This window comes from Pan paniscus, chromosome 7 (genome assembly GCF_029289425.2).
Source record: "Pan paniscus chromosome 7, NHGRI_mPanPan1-v2.0_pri, whole genome shotgun sequence".
Classification (NCBI taxonomy): domain Eukaryota; kingdom Metazoa; phylum Chordata; class Mammalia; order Primates; family Hominidae; genus Pan; species Pan paniscus.
Genome location: NC_073256.2, coordinates 112527618 through 112552242, shown reverse-complemented (window position 1 = coordinate 112552242; position 24625 = coordinate 112527618). Strand labels below are relative to the sequence as shown.

General features: G+C 49.6%; 1 protein-coding gene and 1 long non-coding RNA gene across 2 annotated transcripts in view; both read left to right on the top strand.

Moving 5' to 3' along the window:
- Positions 1-19943, top strand: part of CFAP418 (cilia and flagella associated protein 418) — a 64100-nt gene extending 44157 nt beyond the window's left edge. The window contains exon 6 of the mRNA XM_055116758.2: positions 19487-19943. Coding sequence (XP_054972733.1) covers positions 19487-19508 — 22 coding nt within the window. The 3' untranslated portion in view covers positions 19509-19943. The remainder of the gene's footprint in view (positions 1-19486) is intronic.
- LOC130541765 (uncharacterized) lies at positions 9276-18351 on the top strand. The gene is made up of 3 exons (XR_008955867.1): positions 9276-9332; positions 17065-17224; positions 18050-18351. It is a non-coding gene; the product is annotated as an uncharacterized LOC130541765 (long non-coding RNA).
- Positions 19944-24625: the final 4682 nt, after the last annotated feature.

The following is a 24625-nucleotide window of genomic DNA, read 5'->3' as shown; positions in this document are numbered from 1 at the left end:
TCTCCTCTGGAAGCTGCCTGGCCTGCAGCTTCACCTAGCTACAGCCCCCAGGCCAAGCCCCAGGAAGTTTATCTCCAAGACCTCTCTCCAGAAATGTCATTTCCAGCTGCTTTCTCTGAATCCAGTGCTAATGTCTCCTCCGTGAAGTCTGCTCAACTGCCCCAGGCAAATCCAAAGGCTCTAGGCTCTATGCTCCCATCAAATGAGGCACATTCATTTCTGCACACATTACTTAGGTGTATATTATTGCCCAGTAACCATACAGGTTGTGATTACATACTTTATCTCATTTAATCCTTGAGCTATGAGATAGGTACTACTATTCCTATTTCACAGCTATGAAAATTTAGGCTAGTGGGTTTTGAAGCTAGAATTTAAACCTGGAGTCCTAATTCCAAATCCAATACTTCCTAACCACACAAGTGCAACATTTTTCATAGATTTAGTATAGGACTTATATTATGCAAGTGTGTCTTTACCACTAAGCTGCACCACCTTCCGGGGTCCCCATCATATCTTATTCATTTGTGTTTCCCAATGCAAAGTACAGTACCTACGATAGAATCTATGCTGAATAGACTAGGTTGAACTGAATTATTCAGCAAACAGTTACCAAAAGAGTGTGTGCTGGACCATTTGCAAGGCACAAGGACCATAAGGATGAAAAGATTACCCCCCACCACCACACCCCCTACCCCGCCAGCAAAAAACACCCCTGCATAAGACATAAGGACATTGCTATTTATTTAGGTTCTTCTAGCAATGGAAGATGAACAGAGTGTGCTGGAAGCCTCAGGAAGGAGCACTGGAGTCTGCATGCAGGAAAGGGCAGGTGGGGGAAGCGGCCATCACAGCAGATGCAGATCCTGAGCAAGACAACACAAGAGAGAAATCTGCCATGTGGGCAAGCAGGACAGGACATTTCCAGGGAAGAGCAGAGGCTACAACACAGAGGTGTGAGAGAGCCTGGTTTTCCTAGGACTTTAAGGTAATAATAAATAGCACTGTGGAGGGAGTGGGTTTCCTAATGAGTGACCCATATATTGAACTCCTTCTACCCAAAACTAGGGCCATTCCTACCCGAAGCAGAGCCCACCCCAACCCATGAACGTTGTAAAACAGACCTGAATGCATTTTGCTTTAAGACAAGAAAGGGTCGATGCCCAGCTGAGTGTGTTCTGTTTCTTTTCCCAGGTCACAAAGAGCCCACCCACCCCAGCCCCAGGAGAACTGAGAGGGGGTCTGTGAGAAGCTCTAAGTATCTCTTCTTTACAGTTCCCTCTGGTAATCTGAAATTCCCTCCAGTCTATAGAAAGACAGATGCTGGGAATCAGTGTCCCCCATCCCAACCCAAACCCAGCAGGGTTCAGGAACTATTAGCTGTCCAGAATCACTGCTCATGAAGTGCTGCAGGGAGTGGCCAGGGGCTGGCGGGTAGCCTGGACCATACCAACATGGCCTTATCTGCTGCATGTCATCTCCCAAAGGTGATGGGAGCTACTGAAGAACGTTGAGCAGGAGGTGACACCGGGAAGGTCACTCTGAACCATGGAGGGTTAGGAGCAGAGAGGAGGGCACAATGAGGCAAAAGTGCCTGTAAGGAGTTTCCCCTGTAAGGATTCACCCCAAAACTCTGGCTAGGGCAGCAAGGATGGAAAAAAAGAGAGGGACTCAAGAGATGTTTAGGAGGTGACACATAGGGCCTTATGATTAACCACATATGACAGACAAAAGGAAAGACGGATTCAAGCTTGACCCAGGGTTCCAGCCTGGGCAGCTGGCTGGCTGGTGGTGTCATTCTGGAGGCTGAGAACAAGAGAGAGAGAAGTTTGCAGAAGAGAGGAGCTCACTTTGGGTTTGAGGTCTGGGATATCTAAGGCAAGACGCCCAAGAGGTATGGATATCAGGAAAGAAAGCCAGTCTGGAGAGAGAGATTGGGAGTCAGCCGACTATAAGAAGGCACATTTCCCAGGCAACAGGAGCCTGGAGTCAAAAATAGCATGACAGTGAGTCACCGAGGACAGCCTTTCTCTGCCTCTGCCTCCTCCCACTATTAGGGAACTCCAGCCCCTCTCAACATATTCCAGGGAATCCTGGCAAACCCTGGTATATGTGGGGGCGGGTGGGGAGGAACAGGAGGTTACATAAACTTACTTCTTGTACTAGACTTCTGTGCCACCTGGTATCCATGGTTCCCCCTTCCCTGCTCCTGCTCACTATGGTGGCGTCCTGGACCACCCAAGACTCAGAGCCATGCCTAGGTCCAGATGCTCATTCCAGGAGCCACCACAGTTTCCCTGTCTCACTGGAACCAAAGTAACCACTGTCAAGGGCATTGCTGTCTGCATTGAAAAGGAACAAATGCACAAAAAGCATGTGAGGTATGACCACAATTAGAAGTAGCTTCACTGAAAACCAACAGGACCCAGCCCAACCCTAGTCCCTCACCAGCCAAGCCTTTTCTAGGTCCTGGTCTGCCTCTAGATCAGGGCTAATTCATTCAGCCTCCACCCCCACCATCACCAACAACACCAATGCTACCATCACCAGGAAGGTCCCCAGCATCTCTGCCCCAGTCCCCACTGACACCCTGGCCCCTATCCAAGCATGCCTCTCCTACCTCAGGGTTAGCATCTTTCCACAATGATAGACATTGGGAACATCCATTTGCTACAAGGAAAAAAGACCCTAATCCCACACTGTGCAATCTGAAGGCATAGCCCAAGTAGACAATAACACCCAGCATCTGGATTACTCTGTCTTAAATAGCATCATCTGTGGGTCCACCATGAGCAAATTTTGTTTGTACTACTCTTGAAAAGGTAGCAGATTCTAGTCTCTTCTTACTACTTCCATTGCTCCCAGCCCAGACCCAGCCACCATTTTCTCTTGCCTGGATTATTGTCATAGGTCTTCCTGTTTCTGCCCTTTGGTATATTCTTAACACAGTGAGCCTTTTAAAACATCACTCAGAACACATCACTCCTCTGCTCAGAACCCTCCCTAGTCTTCCTGCCTCAGAGTAAAACCCAAGTTTGTACAAAGCCCTAAGTTATCAGCCCTAATACCCCCACCCTACACACACACACACACACACACACACACACACACACACCCCTCCACCACTATTGGCCTGACCTTATCTTGGGGCCCTCCTGATTCACTCTGCTTCCTTCAGTTCTCAAGCAAAGAATTTTTGCTGTTCTCTCAGGACTGTTATAAAAAATCTTTTTAAACAAATTTAGTTGAAAGATCTACTTGGCTTTTATTAGCAATTCATGAATTGGGCAGCATACCGTCTACAGATTTAGAACAGGTACTCTGATGCACTGAGGTGGGGGGGGCGGGGCTTACAGGCAGAAGAGGGCTGAAGAAGTAGAAATGGAGGACAAAGCGGGATGCTCGTTTATAAGTGACTTTCCTGACAGTGTTAAAACACAGGGGTTTTCCTTATCATGCCGGCTCAGGTAAGCTGGTGCCCTTCTGATTATTTTCCTTTTTTTTGGAAAATGGGCCCATTTTAAAGTTAAGTTTAATTATATGGCAAGCACAAGTGGCTCCATTCTGGCTTGGTCTGGTCTGTCGGACCTAGCACAAAAGCTCAGTCCAAAGCAATGGCCTCCTATAAGCTTCATTAAACCTGCTGTCCCTCAACCTGGAATACTCTCCATGCGCATGGTCACACACCAACCCTTCAGTCTCTGCTCAAATGTCACCATCTCAGTGACTGCCCTATTGCAAATGTCAACACGCACACACACACACTGCACACACACACAGACACACACACTCTCTTCCTATCCCTTCACCCTGCTTTTTGTCCTCAGCATTTCTTGCAATGTGGTCTTACTTATCTTGTGTCTGTCTGCCTCCATGAAGACCAGAATTGTGTCTGTTTTGTTCCCTGCCATACCCCCAGTTTCTAGAAGAGTGCTTATTAATGTGTGTAGAGATAAATATGTTGATTGGTTGTCATTGAGGAGGCAAAACAACAGCTGGTTCTTTCCCGGGACACTGCTAGTTCCCATACAGATAGACCTGGGGTAGTCCGTTCACCAGGTCCCCAGACATGCCCAGAACTGCCTGAGGCCTGGCAAGCTCAGCTCTGCTCAAACCAGAAAGCTCTGCTGCGGGTAGGCAGCAGCTGACATCCTGGGTTTGAAAGATCACTGTGGGGAGGAAGATGGGCCCTGCGAAGAGAAGAGCCACGGGCTGCGGGAATGCTGGGAAAACAGCATTCCCAAGACACCCAGATGAAAGGGGCTGGCCTGGGAGACAGCAGAGTGGAGAAACAGTCCTGCCAGGAAAACTAGGGGAGCAAAGGATTTCCAAGGGGTGGGGTGTGGCTGACGGTGTCTCCTGCCCCAGGGGAGTCTGTAAGTAGAGCCCCGGAAAGCCCACCTAAGTAGGAGCCTTTGCCCAGTTTCCAGGAAATCGTGAGAGCAGAAGCCAGAGAGGAAAGGGTGGGAGCCCAGATGGGGTGGAGAAGTGGATGAAGGGAGTGTAGACAACTTTCTCAACAAACTTTGCTGCAAAACAATCTATATAGGCCAAGAGATCGCAATACATGGAGGACTTTTGTAATTTGGAGGAGATCTTCATATTCGTTTCCAGGGAGGAAGAAGCCGATGAAGAAGAGATTGAAGGCACAGGCGATAGAAGGATACTCCAAGGAGTAATCCAGAGAAGGCAGGAGGATGAGAGGCTTACTGCCTGTGGGCAGTTCAGTTTTAGCTCGGCAAGGGGACCACCCTTCCTCAGAGAAGGGGGCAGAGAGGAGAACGCAAGCAGAGAAGCTCGCTGGTGACAGGGCAGGAAGTGGAGGCGGCCACACCTGAGGACATCTCTTCCAAAAAACAGGAAGCAGTCATGGCTGGGAGGCAGGGAGGCTTGCGGAAAGTGCTAGGGTCTGAAAGGGCTGAGAAGGGAAATGGGACAAGGAGCTAACAAAGTCCATGTGAGAGGCTTTGGGAGCAGCATCTCCCAAAATGAAGCAACAACAACAAAACATGTAACTTCTCTTTGGGATGCAGCTGCTGTCTGAGGCTGCATGGTCTGCGCAGCAGAGGAGCGGGACTCAGCCGGTGGAGGCAAGGGCTGGCTCAGCCAGGAGCAGGAGGAGCAGGGAGTATGTGCACAAGGACGGGAGACCATGAGGCTGGCAGGCAGTGGGGCAGAAACACAAGTGCATTGAGGATGGGCTCTTTTACTTGGTAAGTGGGGAGGAGGCCAGGAACTCAAGATCCCCGGGAGATCCTAGAAGAGATTTCGTGGGAGAGAAGGGCAAGCAGGAAGGATAAGAGTTCGGTGAGCTGGATACTTCCAAGTTGGGATGACAAGTTCCCTGCTGTGGCCTTGAGGATGGAGGCTGGATGGAGGAAGAGCTTGGATGGAGGCATCAAGAGATGGTTGATGCAGTGCTGAGGACTCCCAAGATGATGGCACAGTTTGAGGGAAATGGGCAATGAAGTCCTCGGAGCTTGTGAGGGGATACCTAAGATGTGTGGAGGCCAGTAATGAGGGTGATGTGGGAGAGACTGAGACCTCCCTCCCATATCCATCAGCCCCTTCTTCCTTAGCAAGAAGAGGTTTTTTAGCCAGAGCCATTGCATCCAGACTTTTTAAGATCACATTGCTCATCCTAGCCGGTCACTGGGAGTGGCTGTGTCCCTGCTCTAGGGTGCTCTGGAAGCCCTTCCTGTTCCCTTCCCTCCGTGGCCGACCTGGAGCTCTGACATGGTGGCTGAGGTGTGGGCTGCATCCTGGGCCATAAGACGAGGCTCCCACCTTAAGAATGGGAGAACCATAAGTGGGAAGAAGCGTGGGTCCCCGAAGACTTCATGAAGCTAAATTACCTGCTCGGGACAGTCTGCTTCAGAGACTTCTTTAACTTAAAAAATAAAATCTCGAGTGTTTGAGATACTGTTATTTTGGGTTTTCTGTCAGCAAATGAACTAATTCTAAACATGACAGATGGTCGAGGAGGAAGGCACAGATCTCAGTGGAGAAGCGTTTTCTAGAGGAGAGTGAACACATATTTGCCTGTAAACAGCAGTAAGAAGCTTCAAGAACGCCAACAGTGGGTTCCAGGCCTTAGGTAAATGGGGGGCAGGAAAATGAGCAGCCTCCACTCGCAAGGGCTGTCACCCATTGTGTCCTCAGCTCCAGTGAGAAGGAGAGGGCCCCAGCCGTGGGGAACTCCTGTCAATGGAACAAGCTTCCTAGAAGGCAAAGCCGAAAGCCTTAAGAGCCAGGCAGTGCTGTAGTAGGAAGAGTTGGGAGCTGTGGAGTCAGAGTACTGTGTGGCTGAGTATAAGAAGGGTCCATATTGGATACAAAGGTCAAAAATGAGGCCCAGGGTCTCACCAGACCCAAAATTTCCCAAGAGAGTTTAGCCATTTCCTGCTGTGATTGTCAGGCTGAAGCCGACTCCGGTTCCTTCCTGCAACTGACTCCTGAGGGCAGGAGGGGGAGCTGGCCAGGGCTAGAAGGGCAGGGAGAGAGGACGTCCCCTCCTGCAGTGGGGGCCAGCATGCCGGGGATTAGGCAGGGGAGCGGCCCAGAGCTAAGAGCTCTTGAGCCTGGGACCGCCATATCCTTTCCAGGGGTCATGATCTTAGTCTCAGGTTTCCCATTTTCTTTCCTCAAGTATAGTAGTCTTGTTTTTCTAATCTAATTTCCATAGTAACTTCAGAGGACCCTACTGTATGTTTCTATTTTGAAGCGCAGATCCTATTTAAGCATTGGAAATGTAGATTCTGGACAAGCGTGTGGGCCTTGAAGAGGGACTTTTTTTTGTTTTTGTTTTTGTTTTTGTTTGAGACAGAGTCTCGCTCTGTCACCCAGACTGGAGTGCAGTGGCACAATCTCAGCTCACTGCAACCTCCACCTTCCTGGTTCAAGCGACTCTCCCACCTCAGCCTCTAGAGTAGCTGGGATTACAGGCACATGCCACCATGTCCAGGTAATTTTGTACTTTTAGTAGAGTCAGGGTTTCAACATGTTGGCCAGGCTGGTCTCGAACTCCTGACCTCAGGTGATCCACCCTCCTCGGCTTCCCAAAGTCCTGGGATTAGAGGCATGAGCCACCACACCCCACCAAAGAGGGACATTTTATAGGAGGCAACCTGCCAGGAGGACTGCAGTGCAAAACTGGTCTGAGGAAGACCTGCCTACTCAGGCATGGTGGTGGGAAAGGAATTTAAGACTAAAATAGAAAGGGGCAGCTCCAGAGATCAAAGGCTAACAAGAAGACAAGATTCTCTTTCACTAAGTGAAACACAGGGGCCACATGTGAAAAGGGAGCCAGGTTCCTGAAGAGGTCCTAAGCCTGGAGGAGCTGGGCAGGGCTGCAGTTACCCTAACCAGTTTCACAGTGCAGACCACAACTTGCTTATAGGAACCCAATGTCAGTGTGGGTGGATTAATAATCAGGAATTCTTGCTGTTGGCACACACTCTTGAGCTACGGCTGCCTTGATTCCCCCCACCCAGGGTGAGAATTGGGCTGTGGGCTTGGGGCAGAATGGGCGAGGTGGGGTGGAACTGGAATGGGGCTGAGATTAGGCTTCCAGCTGTGGGGAAGAAAAGGCCGGCAGAGGCCAAGGATCAGACAGGGCCAGATAGATTGTGCAGGAGCCTGCAGCCACAGCCATTGTCCTGAAACTCATTCCCCTTCTCTCTGTGAACCCCAGATGGAGGAATTTAGCCATGCTGCCAGGGACAGCTACCCATGTCACAGGCGTGGTACCAGGCAAGAAGTAAATAGCCTCTTTAATGTAAACATGGACTCTAGAGCCAGGGTTCTTATTAGAATGCCTGGTGTGCTATGAAAAAAAACAAAACCAAAGCTTGTGCTCTGGCTGCACCCCAAAGCAATAAAATCAGACTCTCCAGGGATGGGAACAAGGCAGCAGTGGCTTTAAAAGCTCTCCAGGTGGGCCGGGCACAGTGGCTCATGAGCTGGTCGCCCAGGCTGGAGTGCAATGGCATGATCTCGGCTCACCGCAACCTCCGCCTCCTGGGTTCAAGTGATTCTCCTGCCTCAGCCTCCTGAGTAGCTGGGATTACAGGTGCGCACCACCACACCAGGCTAATTTTTGTTATTATGAGCTAATTTTGGCTCATGTCTGTAATCCCAGGCGAGTGGATCACAAGGTCAGGAGTTCGAGACCAGCCTGACCAACATTGTGACACCCCATCTCTACTAAAAATACAAAAATTACAAAAATTAGCCTGGTGTGGTGGTGTGCGCCTGTAATCCCAGCTACTCAGGAGGCTGAGGCAGGAGAATCACTTGAACCCAGGAGGCGGAGGTTGCAGTGAGCCGAGATCGTGCCATTGCACTCCAGCCTGGGCGACAGGCTCATGTGAGCATTGAATGTGCTTAGGCAGGCCCTGGCTCAGAAGAGCTCTTCAGCAAGTGCAAGCTGCTGTTATTTGTGGTAGTTAAGGATTCAGTTTGCAAATGCAAACCTGAATAGCGATGGCTCGCCTGTTCGGCTGTTTTGGGATTTGTCAAATGTCACCCTTTTGCAAAGTTGAGTGATTTGTGGGGTGGGGAGGAGTCAGGTTCTATGGTGCTGATGGGAAATGCATGTTGGTATTTCTAAACAGGACAGGGTCAGAGAGAAAAGTAGGTCCCACTCAGGCTGATAATTATATCTTAAAATGAGAAACTACCTTTCCAGGAAATCATCTACTTTTCAGCATTTAATTTTTTTTTGTAAAAGTTTTATTGAGATATAATTCACTCATTTAAAGAGTATAATTCAATGGTTTTTAGTATATTCACAGAATTACACATTTTGTTTTGTTTTCATAAATCATATTCTGAGGGCTTGTTACATTTCTACTATATTTGGTGTTCCTGGTCTAGTCCTAGAAAAATGCGGTTTATCCAGTACTGATCTGCTCCAAACTTCAACATGCCCAAAATAGATGGTTCCTCAGGATGTGAACTGTGACCATTTGAACAGGGCACTGCTCCGAGTGTTATTTTCAAGTCCCTGTTACAGAGATCATGTCAGAAGACGAAGGCACCACCAGCAGCACCGGACTGGGTAAGCAAAGCTTCCCCTTGGCAGCCAGCTCCACGGAGGAGACAGAGAGAAGGTTCTAGAATCATCCTTAGAAAGACATGGGAGGGCAGGGGCAAGAACGGCAGCCTCTCCCTAGCTCACATCTCACCAGGGTTGGCTAAGCAGTCCTCCCCTTGCCCCACGAGTGGCAGGACAGCTCCCAACACTTCTCTAGGCTTAAAGTACATGTGGAAGGGCGAGCCTCCCAGGATTCTCAAACAGAAGCAGCCTGCCAGGCTGAGCCATCCAGAAGGTGAGAGCTCCACGTGGGGACTGCTGGCTTTCAGTCAGGGGCCTCCACTCTCAACTGAGTCTCCCGTTCCCCCCGTCTGTCCATGGGACCCCTCCTCATCCTTCGTTTTTATTTAGCGTTAAAGTTCCTCTGAGCACTGTGTTGGCTCTCAACTTCTACAATTTTAGCCAGTTCTTTTTTCCTGCCATCATCGAGGTAGTTTTCAGAAGTGTGAGGGTGTGTGCACACTTACATGAACACATACACAGACCGACAAAGACTGTGCTTTGCAATCTCCAAACACAACTAGCAGGCTCCACACCATAAGTGACACTTCCCTCCTAGATAGAGGTGGTGTCGCCACAAGGAATTGTGGGTAACAGGGGAGACAGCCTTGGCTGGTCAGGGTGGCGCCAAAACCTCTCTCAACCACAGAAGGTTAAACCCACTTTAAACCAGTGCTTCCTTAACTGCTGAAAAGTTAAGAAGTACCTGATTAAAAATGTAAATTCCAAGAACCCATCTCCAACACCAAAAGCAGAATTTCCCAGAGAGGCCAGGCCGTGTCTTCAAGTGCCCCCAGGTGATTCTTACCAGAGGAAAGCTTTCTCTTTTTCAAAAAACTCAGACACCCCCCACTAGAGATTCCTCTGTTTTCACAGATGGGAGGGAAGGATGGGGAAGGCATAAGACTGGGGAGCGGCCACTAGACTGATGTTTTCCAAACACTCCCCAGGAGGGGTCTGATGTGCAGGAGAGCTTCAGGTGGGCTTTGTAATAATGATTTCTGTGAAGTTTTCTTTCTTCTGAATAAGGTTTTCATCATCATACCTTTTTGAAAAAGCTCTGAGTTATCAAATGCTGTACTATGCACCGATGAGGCATTTCATGCACATGCTGGCATTCAGTCCTCTCAACACTTTTTGTTGGTTCTATTGGTGTCCCCATTTTCCAGATGAGGAAATCAAGACAGGTTAAATTGTTTGCTTCAGGCCACTTGGCTGAGAAGCAGCAAACCTATTTCCAACAAATCCCAGGCCAGCCGCTGAGTGCCACATTGCTGTGCTCAGCCTGCCCGCGAGGGCCCATGGGGACAGGGTTGTTCTGAGAGCTATGGGGCGCTATTGGTCATATCCCAAGGCCAGTTCCCCAGGAGAAAATGGGGATCCTTCCAAAAGTGTGCACAGCTGCTTTGTACTGGCATGGTGGGCTGTGTTGGAAACACCTTTAGGCCAGTAATTCTTAGCTGACGATACATCAGCATCATCTGGGATCTTATTAAAAATGCAGATATCTAGGTCCTAGCCACAGAGATTCAAACTCAGTCTGTCTGGGAGGCAGTTCGGGAATCCGCTTTTGTATAATTATAGCCAGTGATTCTGAGGCAAGCAATTGGAGGGGACTGTGCCGAAGAAAAGAAAGAGGAAGTCCTGAGTGAGGAAACCACCCCCCCGCCATCAGGATAAGCACCCCTCTTTGAGGGCAGGGGAGGCTGCATCCTGTATGATATTTTGTCCTTTTCCCCATATCCGGATAGTTTTGCTTCTCCTTTAAGACCCACCTCCCATGTCACACTTGCTCTGTGCCATCCTTCTCCGTGGCTTCAGGAAGCATTCACCTCAGGAATTCCATAGACCTTTAAATCCAGGCTGTCCCTGGATTTAAAGGCAAAATCCAGGCACTGGTGCGTTTTCTTTAACCTGTTGGCTCAAACGGTATTTTTCTCTGCCTAAATCTCTGTGGGTAACTTATTCACCTCGAGGTGAATAAGTTACAAGTCCTATGCTGCTGTCTGCTGAGCTGCAGCTGGACAGCCCAAAAGCTGGAGAAAGCCCAGCTGCTGAGCTGAGGCTGGGTGGACTGAGCAGATGTCCAGAGACTGGCAGGTACTGTTCATGCTCCAGAGGTGATATGGCCATGCCCCACACCCACACAGGCCAAGGCTCCAGGCCCCTTGAGAACAGTGGCCCTGCCAGACCCTTTTCTGAGCTGCCTGAGCCAAGTCCAGTGTTAGGGACGTGGTGAGCACTAAATCACAGCATGGAGTGTGACAGCTCCAGTCATGTGGCAGCAGCTGCCAGAGGGCTCTGTGGGCAGGATCTAGGGTGGTGCCGGGTTCCCCAAAAGGGATACTGAGGGTGATTATTGGCATCCTCCTTAGGTGTAGGAGGCACTTGCCTGCCACATGTTTGCCAGCTGTGTTCATTCCCTGGGGCTGCGGCAACAAATTACCACAAACTTGGTGGTTTCCAACCACAGAAATTTATTCTGTCATGGTTCTGGAAGCCAGAAGTCCAAAATTAGCATCACTGAGCCGAAATCAAGGTGTTAGCAGGGCCACACTCCCTCCAAAGCCTCTAGGGGAGAAGATTCCTTGCCTTTTCCAGCTCCTGGGAACCCTAGGCATTCCTGGATTCGTGGCTGTATCACCCCAATCTCTGTCCCCATTTTCCCATGGCCATCTTCCCCATGTGTCACAGTTCCCTCTTCTTTCTCTTATAAAGACAGTAGATTCAGGCTGGGTGCGGTGGCTCACATCTGTAATCCCAGCACTTTGGGAGGCTGAGGTGGGCAGATCCCTTGAGCCCAGGAGTTTGAGACCAGCCTGGGCAACATGGTGAAACCCCAACTCTACACAAAATACAAAAATTAGCCAGGCCTGGTGGTGCACACCTGTAGTCCCAGCTGCTCAGGAGGCTAAGGCGGGAGGATCTCTTGAGCTCAGGAGGTGGAGGCTGTGGTGAGCTGAGATGGTGCCACTGCACTCCAGCCTGGGCAACAGAGAGACCCTGGATTTAGAACCACCCTAAATCCTAGATGATTTCATCTCGAGATTCTTAACTACATCTGCAGAAGTAGCTCATATTCACAGGTACTGGGACATATTTGGTGGGGGCGGGGGGGGACACAATTCAACCCACTGTGCCAGCCTTGCACTAAATCAACATCAGTGGTTAAGTACTTCCTCTCCCCAACCCCTTCCGCATGCAAATCTTTCAACACCTAATGCCAGTACACCTCTGCTTTCACCATGGATGGGCCTGCCTTGGTGTCAGTTTTGCCTCATTGCAGGCCTCCTCTCCAGCCATGAGGACAGCAGGGGATGTGGAGGGCCAAGAGGGACAGAAATCCTCCTGCACCAAAAGGATGATAAAATGAGCACCAAACCAGCTCACTGAGCTGAGTATGCCCAGGGTTGTGCCAGAGTCAGAACCCAGTGCATGCACGGGAGCCAAGGCCATGGTCAGGTGCCCTTGCCCCACCGACTCATGTAGTCCCCTGTGAGCAGCATGTGCTACCAGCAGCTATGCCTCTCCTGCTCAAAGGGCACCCACATCACAAAAGGCAGTTGTGGTATAGACCAGGCTGCAAAGGCCTGCCCTTCAATCCCCCTCCACCATCTTCTGTGCAATCTGGCCTGCTACCACTCATTTCACTTCTCTGAACCTCACTGTAAAATCAGCCTAGTGATAATACCTGCAGGCTTAAATCCTTTCTCCAGCCAAGCATCAATAAGTAAATGCATTCTTCCTCACAGCTTTATGGAGCAGGCTAAATAAGTGAGTGTGAAAGCTCCAGGCCCACAGTAGCCATTGCATCAACTTCTTATGTGGAATAAAAAGCATCTGACAACACCGCAGGTGTGTCATTCAGTATTCACTGGCTTTGGACACACTCCTTATCTTTAACCTGCACCTGCACACTGGAAACTCCAAAATCTTTATTTCCTCCTGCATATCTGACTGCCTGGCCCACCTCCACAGTCAAACACCTCATCCCCCACCCCTCACCTGCTCCTTCCCCTGTCAGCTGGTTCTAAAGGAGTAACACTGCCAGTCCAAACACCTCACTGTCCCATCACCTTCTCCTTCTCCTTTACCCCCAAATCAGTCACCAAGTGCTATTGATTCTTCTTCCTTAATATTCCTCCAACCTCTTTCCACCTCCTTATGTCCACCTTGTCTTCACATGTTTAAGGCCACATCACTTCTCACCTGACATATTGCAACAGCTTCCCTTCTTAGTCCAGTCCCTAACTTATGTTGACAAGACTGACATTTCTAAGATATGGATCTGATCATCTGCCAGGATGGTATAGAGCCTGTGGGCAAAAGCCCAAATTCCTCAGCAGGGCTGCAAGGCCCCTGTGACTAGCCCAGCCTATCCCTCCAGCTGAATCCCCCCTCCTCCCCCTAAACCACAGCCACACTGAGCCCCACCCTCTCTCATTTCTGCATGACTTTGCTAAGCTGTTGCCTTTGCCTAGAACATTGTTTTATCCATTCCTCATGATTAATGTTATTGACCCTTATTCAACCTCCAAGACTTAGCTCCTTCAGAAGGCCTTCCTCACCTTCTCTCTCCAGGCTATTATAGCATCTTTTTCTGTGCTTCACACAACATTTACCAAATTATGTCATAAATGCCTATTACTTATCTGTCTGCCTCACAAGCCACATATTCCCATCCCCTGCCCCAGACTGTGAGCTCTTGGAAGTTAGGGACTGTGTCTCTTCTCTCTATATTCCCACCAAGCACCTGGCCCAGTATCTGTCAATAGCCAGTGCCTTGATAAATGTTTGTTTAGTCTTGAATGCCAAGGACAAAGCAACAGGATGTTGCAAGATATAGAGCCTGTGGTTGATTTTTATTTAAAAATACCATGTTATACCATGAACAAAATGTGAGCAACATCCTCAATAATGTTTTGTTGGAACATACCAAAGTGTTCTTCGTGTGGCCACCTCTTCCAAGAGCTTAACATGAAACTCGACATGGTGAAGGGCTTCTGCTAGGAGACTGGGCTAATGTAGTCCTTCATAGAACTTTCTGGGATCAGCATCAATACATACAAGAATCATTGCTTTAAAAAAGTAGTCAAATAGCATACCCTTAGGAAGCCAAGATTTTGATAGGATCTAGATCACTATCAGCTCAAGGTTAAATTTCCTGAGTAGGGCTCAGAGAACATACATCCTGTGTGGTTGGTTAGAGAAGAATCAAGTGTTTGGGATAGCAGGTGTACAGGTGGCATGGTTACATTCTATTTGGAAGGCTGAGTAGCCTGTTAAAGAGATGAGGCCTGCCCTATCTCCACCTGTATGTAGGTCACAACCTCCTTTACAGAAACCCTACACTTCAGTTATGCTGGATATTCACTTTCTCTAAATACATCTTGCACTTTTCCTTACCTCTGACATTTTCTGGAAGGCACGTGAATGCCCTCTCATTCTAATTTTTACTTAGCAAGGCTCTGTTTATATGCCAAGGTCCAACTCATTGTGATAGAGTCATGGAGATAATAATCCCTGTTATCTGTTTCGTCCACATTAAATTTTTGGCTGGGCACTTGGCCACCTGGCTATCGACTACATTTCCCCATCTCCTTTGTAATTAGATGTGGCTAAATGACCAAGTTCTGGCCAATAGGATATGTGAGCCACTCTGGGTCTGGGCCCTAAAGCACCTGTTGTATATTCCTCCATCCTCTCCGCCCAGCCCATAAGCTGGAACGCTAATGTGGCAATGACCAAGTTTTAGCCGTAGAGATGAGGCCAACACCCTGTGGAACACTGGAGCAAAGTAACAAGATAGAGCAGAACTGAGTCCCCGAATGACCTTGTGGAGCTGAGCTATCCCAGCAGCCTCAACTGCCACCTACATCCGCACCGTCACAGGAGAGAGAAATACAATTATATTTTAAGATTGATCTTATATAAATCACTGTGTTTTTGGGGTCTCTGCACTTTAACTTAGTTATTTAGACATCATTTCCTCTGGGAAGCTTCCCTAAGAGCTCTGTCTGAAGTCCCGACGTGCGTGTTTGGTGCTAATGCTCTCATCACACTCCACATGGTATCACAGTGACCTCCGTGCATGTTAGTGTGTCCCTAGTGAACTATAAGATTCCTGAGGGCAAAGGCCACACCAGTTTCATTTTTCATATCCCCCAGAGTAATCAGCACAGTGTCCTGTGCATGGAAGTCATATTTGTTGAAGAAATAAGAGAATAAACAGTACTTGCCACTCAAATACTCTTTTTAGAGGTGAAACAAAGATAGCAGCAGCAAAGTCAATACACACCATAGTTAAACAGAAACAAGAGAGAAAGCAGCTGGCAAATAAGAGGTCCAGTGTGCTGAACTGGGGGTGCTAATTCTCCAAAAATAAATGTATTGTGGCAACAAAGCCTGAGGAGACTTAGGGGAAAACACAGATGGTTACTGCAGCCCTGGATCAGAGCCTTCCCTCTACTCAGTGACCCTGTGTCCCTTAGAAGACCCAGGTGGAGGTGGCCACGTGCTCTCAGCACCTGGACTATCACTTCTGCAGACTGGACAACCATGCTATGGGCACTTGTCCATAGAGCCAGACCTGGAAATACAGTTTCTCAGAGGTACCCGGAGAGGGGCACCAACTGTGTTCTCCCAGGCCATCCCAGAAAAGTGGAAGAAGAGAGCATTTCACAGACCATCAGGAAAACAATCAACCATAAGGGTGTAGGGCCTGGGGCCAGACTGTCGGGTTTGAAACCCAGCTCTGCCGCTTATCAGCTGAGCAACCTTGGATGAGTGATTTCACCTCTCTAAACCTCCATTTCCTCACAGAGATGATAATATTGCCTAGTAGTGAGGTTGTTGCAGGATTGAATGTATACATTAAGGCATGCTTTGTTCCCAAAATGGGTATTTTGAGTACAAAATGGGTATTTTTTACTCAAAATACCCATTTTGGGTAACGCTTTGTGCAATAGAGCAAACAAAATACCAATTTTCCAGGTTTTAAAGAAAGAATCCGAGGCTCAAAAAGATTACATGATTCGCCAGAGGTCCCGGTCAGAGATCAGGCCCCAGGCTCTCCCTCTAAACCGTATGCTATTGGGGAGCTCTGCAGCCTTTACCTGGGTGCTCTCATCCTGGGTCCTGGCCTCAGGAGGGAGCAGCCCCAGGAGGCTGAGAGCTGAGGGTGCTGTAATGCCCCTCTCCTGTTTCAGTGGTTTCTCAGGAATTGAGGGTGAGGAGCCCGATCTCTGCGGGCACCACCTACCTATCGCCCATCCCCAGCAGGCCCCAAGGAGCTGAAACTTCTGTCAGCCTGGGTCTGGGCCAACAGGATGGGACAGGGGGCACCAGGAAGATGCCTGTATATTTGCTGATAAAAACGGATGAAAATATGTGAGGGGACCTGAAAGGCACGGATGACGTTGTGAGCACGTGTTAAAAGAAGGGATGCATGAGGAAGTGTAAAGGAGAACATGGAAAAAGTGCTTGGGCAGGGCCGGAGCACAGGTGCTTCCTGAGGTGTCCTGGCCCTTCAGCTGAGGTAATAGGAATAAAGCCAGGCTCTGTGTGAGAGACAGCAAGAGAGAGAGAGAAAAGCAGAGACACAGATGTGAGTGGTAGACAGAAATAGAGACCCGATGTCAAGGAGACATACAGTGAGAAAAGGAAGGATGGAGGGAGAAGAGAGAAAGAAGGGAAGGGGAAGAGAGGGGCAAGAAGAAAGAGAGAAACAGAGGAGAGAAGAGAGACAGAGAGCCACCTAGCACCCCCAAAGCTGTGGCTGCCTTCACCACGTCTGACTTTCAAAGTGCCATCCCCTTTGCCCCCACAAACAAACAAAAAGAGAACAGCGGCTTCTCTTCCTGAGGAATGTGCTGGAATGTTCTGATCGCTGGGTGCTGACTGGTATCCTCAACCTTGGGTCCTGGCTAAGGACTCCACTCCCCACTTTCCTTTCTCTTCCTGACAAGACCCCCTCCCTCTTCCCTGAGCTCTGTTTCTTCCATGAGGTTGAAGAAAAATGCCGTCGTGGTCCCCTGCCTGCTTACTCAGTGTGTCAAGCAGGAGTTCTCAGCTCCAGTGTGCCATGGAGGGCCTTGGGAAGAGGTCACATACCATTCCCATCCCCAGGTGAGAGTCACATAAAAACCAAGGTCCAAGGTCCAGGCCACACCGCATGCCCACCAAGGGTGGAGAGGCCTGGAAGCTCCTCTGACCCTCGGGGACTCCACCATCTTCCAGGGCCCAGCAGACACAGCAGTGACTGCAATCATGGCTCCTCTCTAGCCTGAAAGAGTGCTGTCCCTGGAAAGGGCTGGCAGCTCTCTGGCCTGCTATTTCCAGTACCCCCGCCCACCCCCCCACACCCCCCCCACCCCCCCGCCACACACACACCCTTGGCTGCAGGTCTCTGAGGCCCCTGGAGCTTGGCAGCTTCACACTTCAGCCCATGAACTTCCTTCCGGGTCAGGCTAGACTCCAGGCCAGGTTCCTCCACTGCCCTTGTGTTGACTACAGGAGAAACTTGAGCCAACACCTGACCTTGGGCTAGCTCCCTCCTCACATCTGCTTTGGAGATTCCAGCCTCCTCCTGCCCAGGCCTGTCTCTTAGCAGGGCCAGCAGGATGGGCTGGGGAATTCCTGCACCCCAACAGCTGCGTCCCCAGCTCAGTACCTGGACAACATGAATCCACCCCCATCGTCAATAAGCGTCTTTCAGAGCTGCCAGCTCCCTCTGGGGAAAGCCCTTTCCACTCGTTCTTTGAGGCCCAAAGCTGATTCTGAGTCTAATTATAACTGTATTCCCAGCAGGTGTGACACAAAGCAGGTGCATAATAAAGATTCCTGGATGGATGACTCAATTTCTGACTCCTGGAATTCTATAGGCCATTTTTTAAAGTCCTCTTTTGTCCAACTCCCGTGCAGCTCAGCCTCTTCCTACCATTTCTGCCACAGGCACGGGAGCCCTGAGGACCCTTCTTGACCTCCTGGATCAGAAAGGCAGAGGAAATGCTGGGCAGAAGTCAAGGTGTCAGTGGGCTGCCCTCCCTCCAGAGGCTCCAGGGGAGAATCCATTCCTCGCCTCTTCCAATTGCTGGTGGCTGATGGCACACCTTGGCTTGTGGCCACAATACTCCAATTTCTGCCTCCATGGTCACACTGACTTCATTTCTTCTGTGTGCATCAAATTTCTCTCTGCTCTGTGATTGCATTTAGGGCCCCTGGATCAGCAATGTCTTAAGAGACCCCAGTTCTTCCCCTGTCTCCTCTCTGCCATCTTTGGGGTGTTGATTTGACCCTTAAACTAATTTTCCTTATGGCCACAAGATAGCTGCCACTGTGTCAAATATTACATGCAGTCTCAATGAAGGCCAGAGATAAAATAGAATCATCTCATCCTCGCCTCTGTCTTAAGAATAAGGAAACCTTTCGCAGAAGCCCTCTAGAAGAATGCCCCCTTTCGTGCTTCCTTGGTCCTAATGGGTCACATGTCTATTCCTAAGCCAGTCCCTGGCAAGAAGAATGGAACGACCACCTTTGGCTTCCATTATGAGGATTCGCTCTCTGGGGTGGGAACATCCATACACTTATGTCAAGGAGAACAGATACCTGTTGGGAAGGAGGAAAGAGGGACAAGCGTTGGGCAGGCAACCCAGGGACCCTGCAGCAGTCTCCGTGACAACTTCTCTTCCTGGTGCCTCTGCGACTCTGATCATTTTTTCTTGGTGTCCTCTTTCTCTGAAGGTACCCTGAATTTTTATTTCCTTGAGTGTTTTATGCCCAGACTTTTTCTGGTCTTACTCCATACCCTCTCCCTGGCAGTGTCATTCACCCCTGTCACTTTAATTTCCATGTATAATCCTGAATGACAGCAATGGGGATACATTCTGAGAGATGAGTTGTTAGGTGATTTCATTGCTGTTTGAACATCATAGAGTGAATTTACACAGACCTAGATGTTCTAGCCAACTACACACTAGGCTGTGTGATGTAGCCTATTGTTCCTAGGCTACAAACCTGTACAACACGTTACTGCACTGAATACCGTAGGCAACTTTAATACAGTGGTAAGTTTTTGTGTATCTAAATGGAGATAAACATAGAAATGCTACAGTAAAAATTTGGTAGAATCATCCTATGGGACCATATGCAATCTGTCGTTCAGTAAAATGTTGTTATGTGGCACATGACTGTATATGTCCAGAAGTCCAAATCTGTATCTCCTGCTCTTACCTCTCTCTTGAGCTTTGGTGCCAAATGTAAAACTATCTGCTTCTGACATGAAGCCCCAAGAGATCCTCAAACTCAATGTGTCTAAAACTGAACCGCCTTTCCCTTCCCAACTTTCTCAAAGTTGTTCTTCCTCTCTCTTGTGTCTGTGGTTTGTGTTAGTGGAATCACCTTCCACTCTTGACTACTCCTTCTACCACATCAAATTAGTCATCAAGCCCTGGGACTCAAGGCTGAAATCTCGAACTCATCCATCCTCCCTATCCTTATACAGTGCGTGGGTTGGAGCCTCATCATGTCTCTCCTGGTGCATCACAACAGCCTCTCACCGGACACTTTACACAGCCACCAGAACAATATTTCCAAACCACAGGTCACATTATGCCCCTCCTTACCCACATCCCCCAGCTTCTGAAGACATCCACTGGACCTTCCATGAGCAGGTCATGCCTTGGCCACACCTTCGCCTCACCCCTTGTCCCCCTTACTCTGCATTCCAACAACAGTGAGCTTCCATAAGACGCCACCTCTCTGAGTCTTTGTGCATGCTGTTTCCACTGCCTGGTATGCCCTGCAAACTTCTATTCTTCCTTTAAAACCTGGCTTAGTCATCACCTCCTCCAGAAAACCCTCCCAGATTCCCCCCTTCTAGAGTGAACCAGTGACTCCTCTGTGCAACAGCTTTCTTCATTCATTCAATAAACATTTCCTGAGTACTTACCATGTGCCCGGCACTGGGTTACAACAAGGAACAAGACTGACACAGTTCCTGCCCTGCAGGAGGGAGAGGAAAAGGAAACACAGGTTTCTAAGATTGTCGAACAACAGCAATTGGCATAATGAAGGGAAGGGTCTCGGGGAAGACTTTCAGGAGCACCTGAAGTATAACTAGGAGCTTATCAGAGGAAGGGGAGAAAGGGGTTCAGGCAGAGGGAAGAGCATGTGGCAAGGCCTTGAAGTGGGAAGGAACGTGGTACATCTGGGAAATGTCAAGATGACAAGTCTGAACCTTGTACACACCTAACTTGTTGGACTCCTCGTACCGGGTTCACCTGCCCATCTGCCCTACCAGGAGGAACCCCTAGAGAGTGGGCTTCACATCTGACTCACCTCTGCCTCTTACCAGCCACGGGACAGTGCCCAGGGAGAGCTCAGGACATTTCTGATGAAGTGAAAATGGACCTAACAAAAGTATCACTTGCTGTTATGCTCAGGGTTGGGGTCCAGTCCCAGCTGAGGTCCGAAAAGAGGGGGTGGATGAGCAGATAGCTGAAAGAACACTCGGGGTGCTGTAGGCAGGTGAAATGTAATTTTATTCAGCAGCTCTCTCATCAGCAGCTTACACTAGCTCGTTTACACTGTTCACCTTTATTTTGGCTGCCTGCTCCAGCTCGGCGGCTCCTCTCAGCAGCCAGCTCCCACACACACCTGCGTGGCCAGCTCTCCCTTGCCTTCAGGGTCAGCAGCTGAACTCTTTCTCTCTCTGGGCATGAGTAGGCTGAGCTGTGTCCTGGCTCCCCCTGTCCATCTGCAAAGACCGACAGCTCTGGCGCTCTCTCTCTTTCTCTGGGTGCAAGTGCACCTGTACAGAGTCAGCAGGGCAATTATAGCTTTTACAGACAATAGTGGCATCGGGCCACATGGCTACATGGCTGTGATAACAAGTGGAGTTATATGCCTGCACTCTAAACTCACTGAGTCATGCAGGCCTGGATATCCACCTCGGCCTGTTCTTGACCAAAACACATCCATGTACCTTATACTTGTAAACTGGGAGGCTCTCTGTCCAGGCAAGCTTATCCTCAGGGAAGGGGTTGGGATGGAACTCCCTTTCCCCACCTCGTGTTCATGCCCAGACTCCCCAGCAGGCATCTGGCCTCATGGGCAGCAGAAGTGACACTGCCACCACTGACCCCTCAAGGACAGTGCTATGTTGGTGGCCCTCCCCACTGCCCCAAATTCATATGTTGAATCCCTAATCCCCACTGCAAAGGTATTAGGAGGTGTGGCCTTTGGGAGGTGATTAGGTCATGAGGGTGGAGCCTTCACAAATGGGATTAGTGCCCTTATAAGAAAAGACATAAGAGAGGTGACCTCTCTGTCCCCATGTGAATAGACAGTGAGCAGTCGGCTGTCTGCAAGCTGAGAAGACAGCCTTCCCCACAACTCAACCCTGCTGGCACCCTGATCTTGGAATCCCATTCTCCAGAATTGTGAGAAGTGAACATCTATTGTTTAAGCCACCCAGTCTATGGTATGGTGTTATAGCGTGAATTAGACAGACAGCCACCTGCTGATACATCCCTTCAGCCTCCTCTGCCCAGCGAAAGGACATGCAGATCCACCCCATGAGAGAGCTGCAGATGGGAGGATGCTGGATCTTTCTGGACCCCCCTACCCCACTCCACCCCTGCACCCCTTCCTCAGCCCCACCACCTGGCCCCTGCCCACTCGAGTGTGCCAAAGACGGCCTGTCCTCTCCTCTCTGAAAATGCGAGGTCCAGGCTGCTCTTTCACATATTTGACACAGAGCCACGTGCCACCAAACCAGCTCATCCCAGCACTTTAAAGGAGGGCCACAGATACAGGCAGAATAAAGCCTGGGCTTCAGGATCCAGGCTGGGTTTTTGGTTGAGCCAATCCCAGCACCACAGAGGCCCGGAGTGCCACCCCTGGAAAGAGGCTTGTTGATCACCCCGTTTTCCCCCACTTCAGACCAGCAGATGGAGGAGGCCCAGAGATGCCTTCTGATCTGTGAAAACTCAGCGATCCAGAGCAGAAGTTCACCCAAGGCCACCTGAATCGCCACGCAGGACTCTGCCCAGTATTCCACAATAGCTCTTGGTGCCCACAGGTGATGAATCAGATAAAAGGGAGGCAAAATAGACAAAGATTTTGCCCAGGGCCCCTAGGAGGCAGAGGTGAGACTCCCAGGGAGGGCAGCCCATCCAGGCTGGGGACAGTTAAGCCCTGCAGGAAGGAAAATGCGGACTCTGTACCTACCCAACCCCCACACCAGCTGGGTATTAACAGGACTTGAGCCGAGAGGTCCTGGAATTATACTCTGCTGTACTCCCGCCTGTACCTGGGGACTCTTTACCTGGGTGGTCCAGGATACCCGATCAAAGCAATGATGACATCAGGGCAACTTACGAGAATATCTGAAGGATATCCCCTCTTATCCACTTTTTGAGGTTCCAGTTACCTGTGGTCAGCTGTAGTTTGAAAATATTAAATGGAACATTCCAGAAAGAAATAACTTATAAATTTTAAATTTTGCACCATTCTGAGTACTGTGATGAAATCTCATGCTGTCCCACTGCGTCTTGCCCAGGATGTGAATGGTCCCTTTGTCCAGCATCTCCACACCGTAGATTCTACCTGCCTGTGAGGCACTTAGTAGCCAGCATCACTGTCAAATCAAAAAAACATAGTAGGCCGGGCGCAGTGGCTCACGCCCGTAATCCCAACACTTTGGAAGCCCAAGGTGGGAGGATCTCGAGACCAGCCTGGGCAACACAGTGAGGCCCTATCTCTATTAAAAAAAAAAAAAAAAGAAAAGAAAAGAAAAAACATGGTACAGTATATATAGGGTTCAGTACTCTTGGAAGCTTCAGGCATCCGCTAGGGGTCTTGGAACCTATCCTGCATGGGTAAGAGGGGCCAACAGTATACAGGTCCCTAGAACAATAAGCCAAAAAGGTATTTGGAACCACTGCGGGCAGGGGAGTTCCATTAAGAGGGTGATGTGGAGTGGGCGTGTGTATAGACAAGCCTACTATATGCAGACACCCAGCCCCTTTCCATTTTCTTTGATCTTTCTTTTTCACGATCTGCTTGGAGACAGAAGACAGGTGCAGCAGCTTCAGGTCCCGGGGAGTTTAAAAAGCAAAATTTCCCACGTTTTGTAGGCTGCCAGCCTGAGGCTCCTTCTTACCTGACCTTTCCTTATGTGGCATCTGACCTTTTAAAATGATCTTCCCTTATCTCCCAGCAAGATTTTCTGCTTCTTCCACTAACCCCTGCCCTCCCCATGGGAGAGTGACTAATCAGCACTGTTCAGGAGGAGATGGGGCGCCCATCAGAATGCCCAGGGGGCCCTCGAACCCGGGCCCTAGTGAGGATGGGCTCCCTGCTCCTCCATGTGCCACTACAACATGAGAGTCAAGTCTGGGATCTGCTTTGGCGACGCGAGTGGAGGTCTGCTGAGGAATGGGCTCTAAGGGCAAAAGGAGCAGGTTCTTAGACTTTCCATAGTAATGGAGGCTCCCACCCATGGGCATGACAGCTTTCCCTATGAACTGGAGTCCTCGTCGACACCTCTCCCTGAATTAGAAGAGTTTAGGACCACGTGTCTTCTCTCCAATCAGGCTCCTCAGTGAGGGAGTGACCAGCTCCCTTCAGGTTTCCATCCCCTTTGTGAGTGTGGCAGATAGCCACCTCCTGATCCCCACTACCTGTGGCTGCCACCGATACAGAAAAGAGGGAGGGGCACTTTGCTACCGGATCCAGGACTCTGAAATGAGGAAATGATCCTGGATTATCCAAGTGGCCCTAATAAGGCGGAGGCACACACAGGAGGGGAGAAGGTGATGTGACCACGGGGGCAGAGACTGCGACCACAGCCAAGAAACGCTGCAGCCGTCAGAGGCTGGAAGACATGGATTCTCCCCTAGAGCCTCCAGAGGGAGCGCAGCCTGCCAGCACCTTGATTTCAGCCAGTGACACTGATTGTGGACTTCCAGCCTTCGGAACTGTAAGAGAAGAAATGCCTGCTGTTATAAGCCACCAGGTTTACAGTAATATGTTACAGGAGCCACAGGAAACTAAGTCAGTGAGTAGCCTCATAAGATTCTTTTCTATTTATTCATTCAACAAACATTTAGCAAGTGCCATACATGCCAGGCACTGTCATAGGCAGCAAGATGCAGCTGTGAACAGGACAGGGCAGGCCCTGCTCCATGGAGCTGCAGCCCAGTCAGATAACTGCCTGAAAGAGTGGTGCTTCCAATAATTATGGACGAGCATCACAGGTAAGCAGGAAGCAAAAATGGCAGCTAAAAAAACCACACAGACCTCCATAAAATAGTGCCAATTCCTGTACAAATTATATACAAATGCACTTGTGAAGACAGATGTCACCTTCAGAGAAAACACAAGGCTATCTAGATCCCAGCTGCACCCCAGAAAGCCTGAGGGAACAGTACAGGTCAGAGGGAGTGGGCAGAGTCCCAGACACACTGCCTTTCTTCCCCTTCAGGGGGTTCAGCCTCCTGCAGAGGAACCAGGTACAGCCATCGC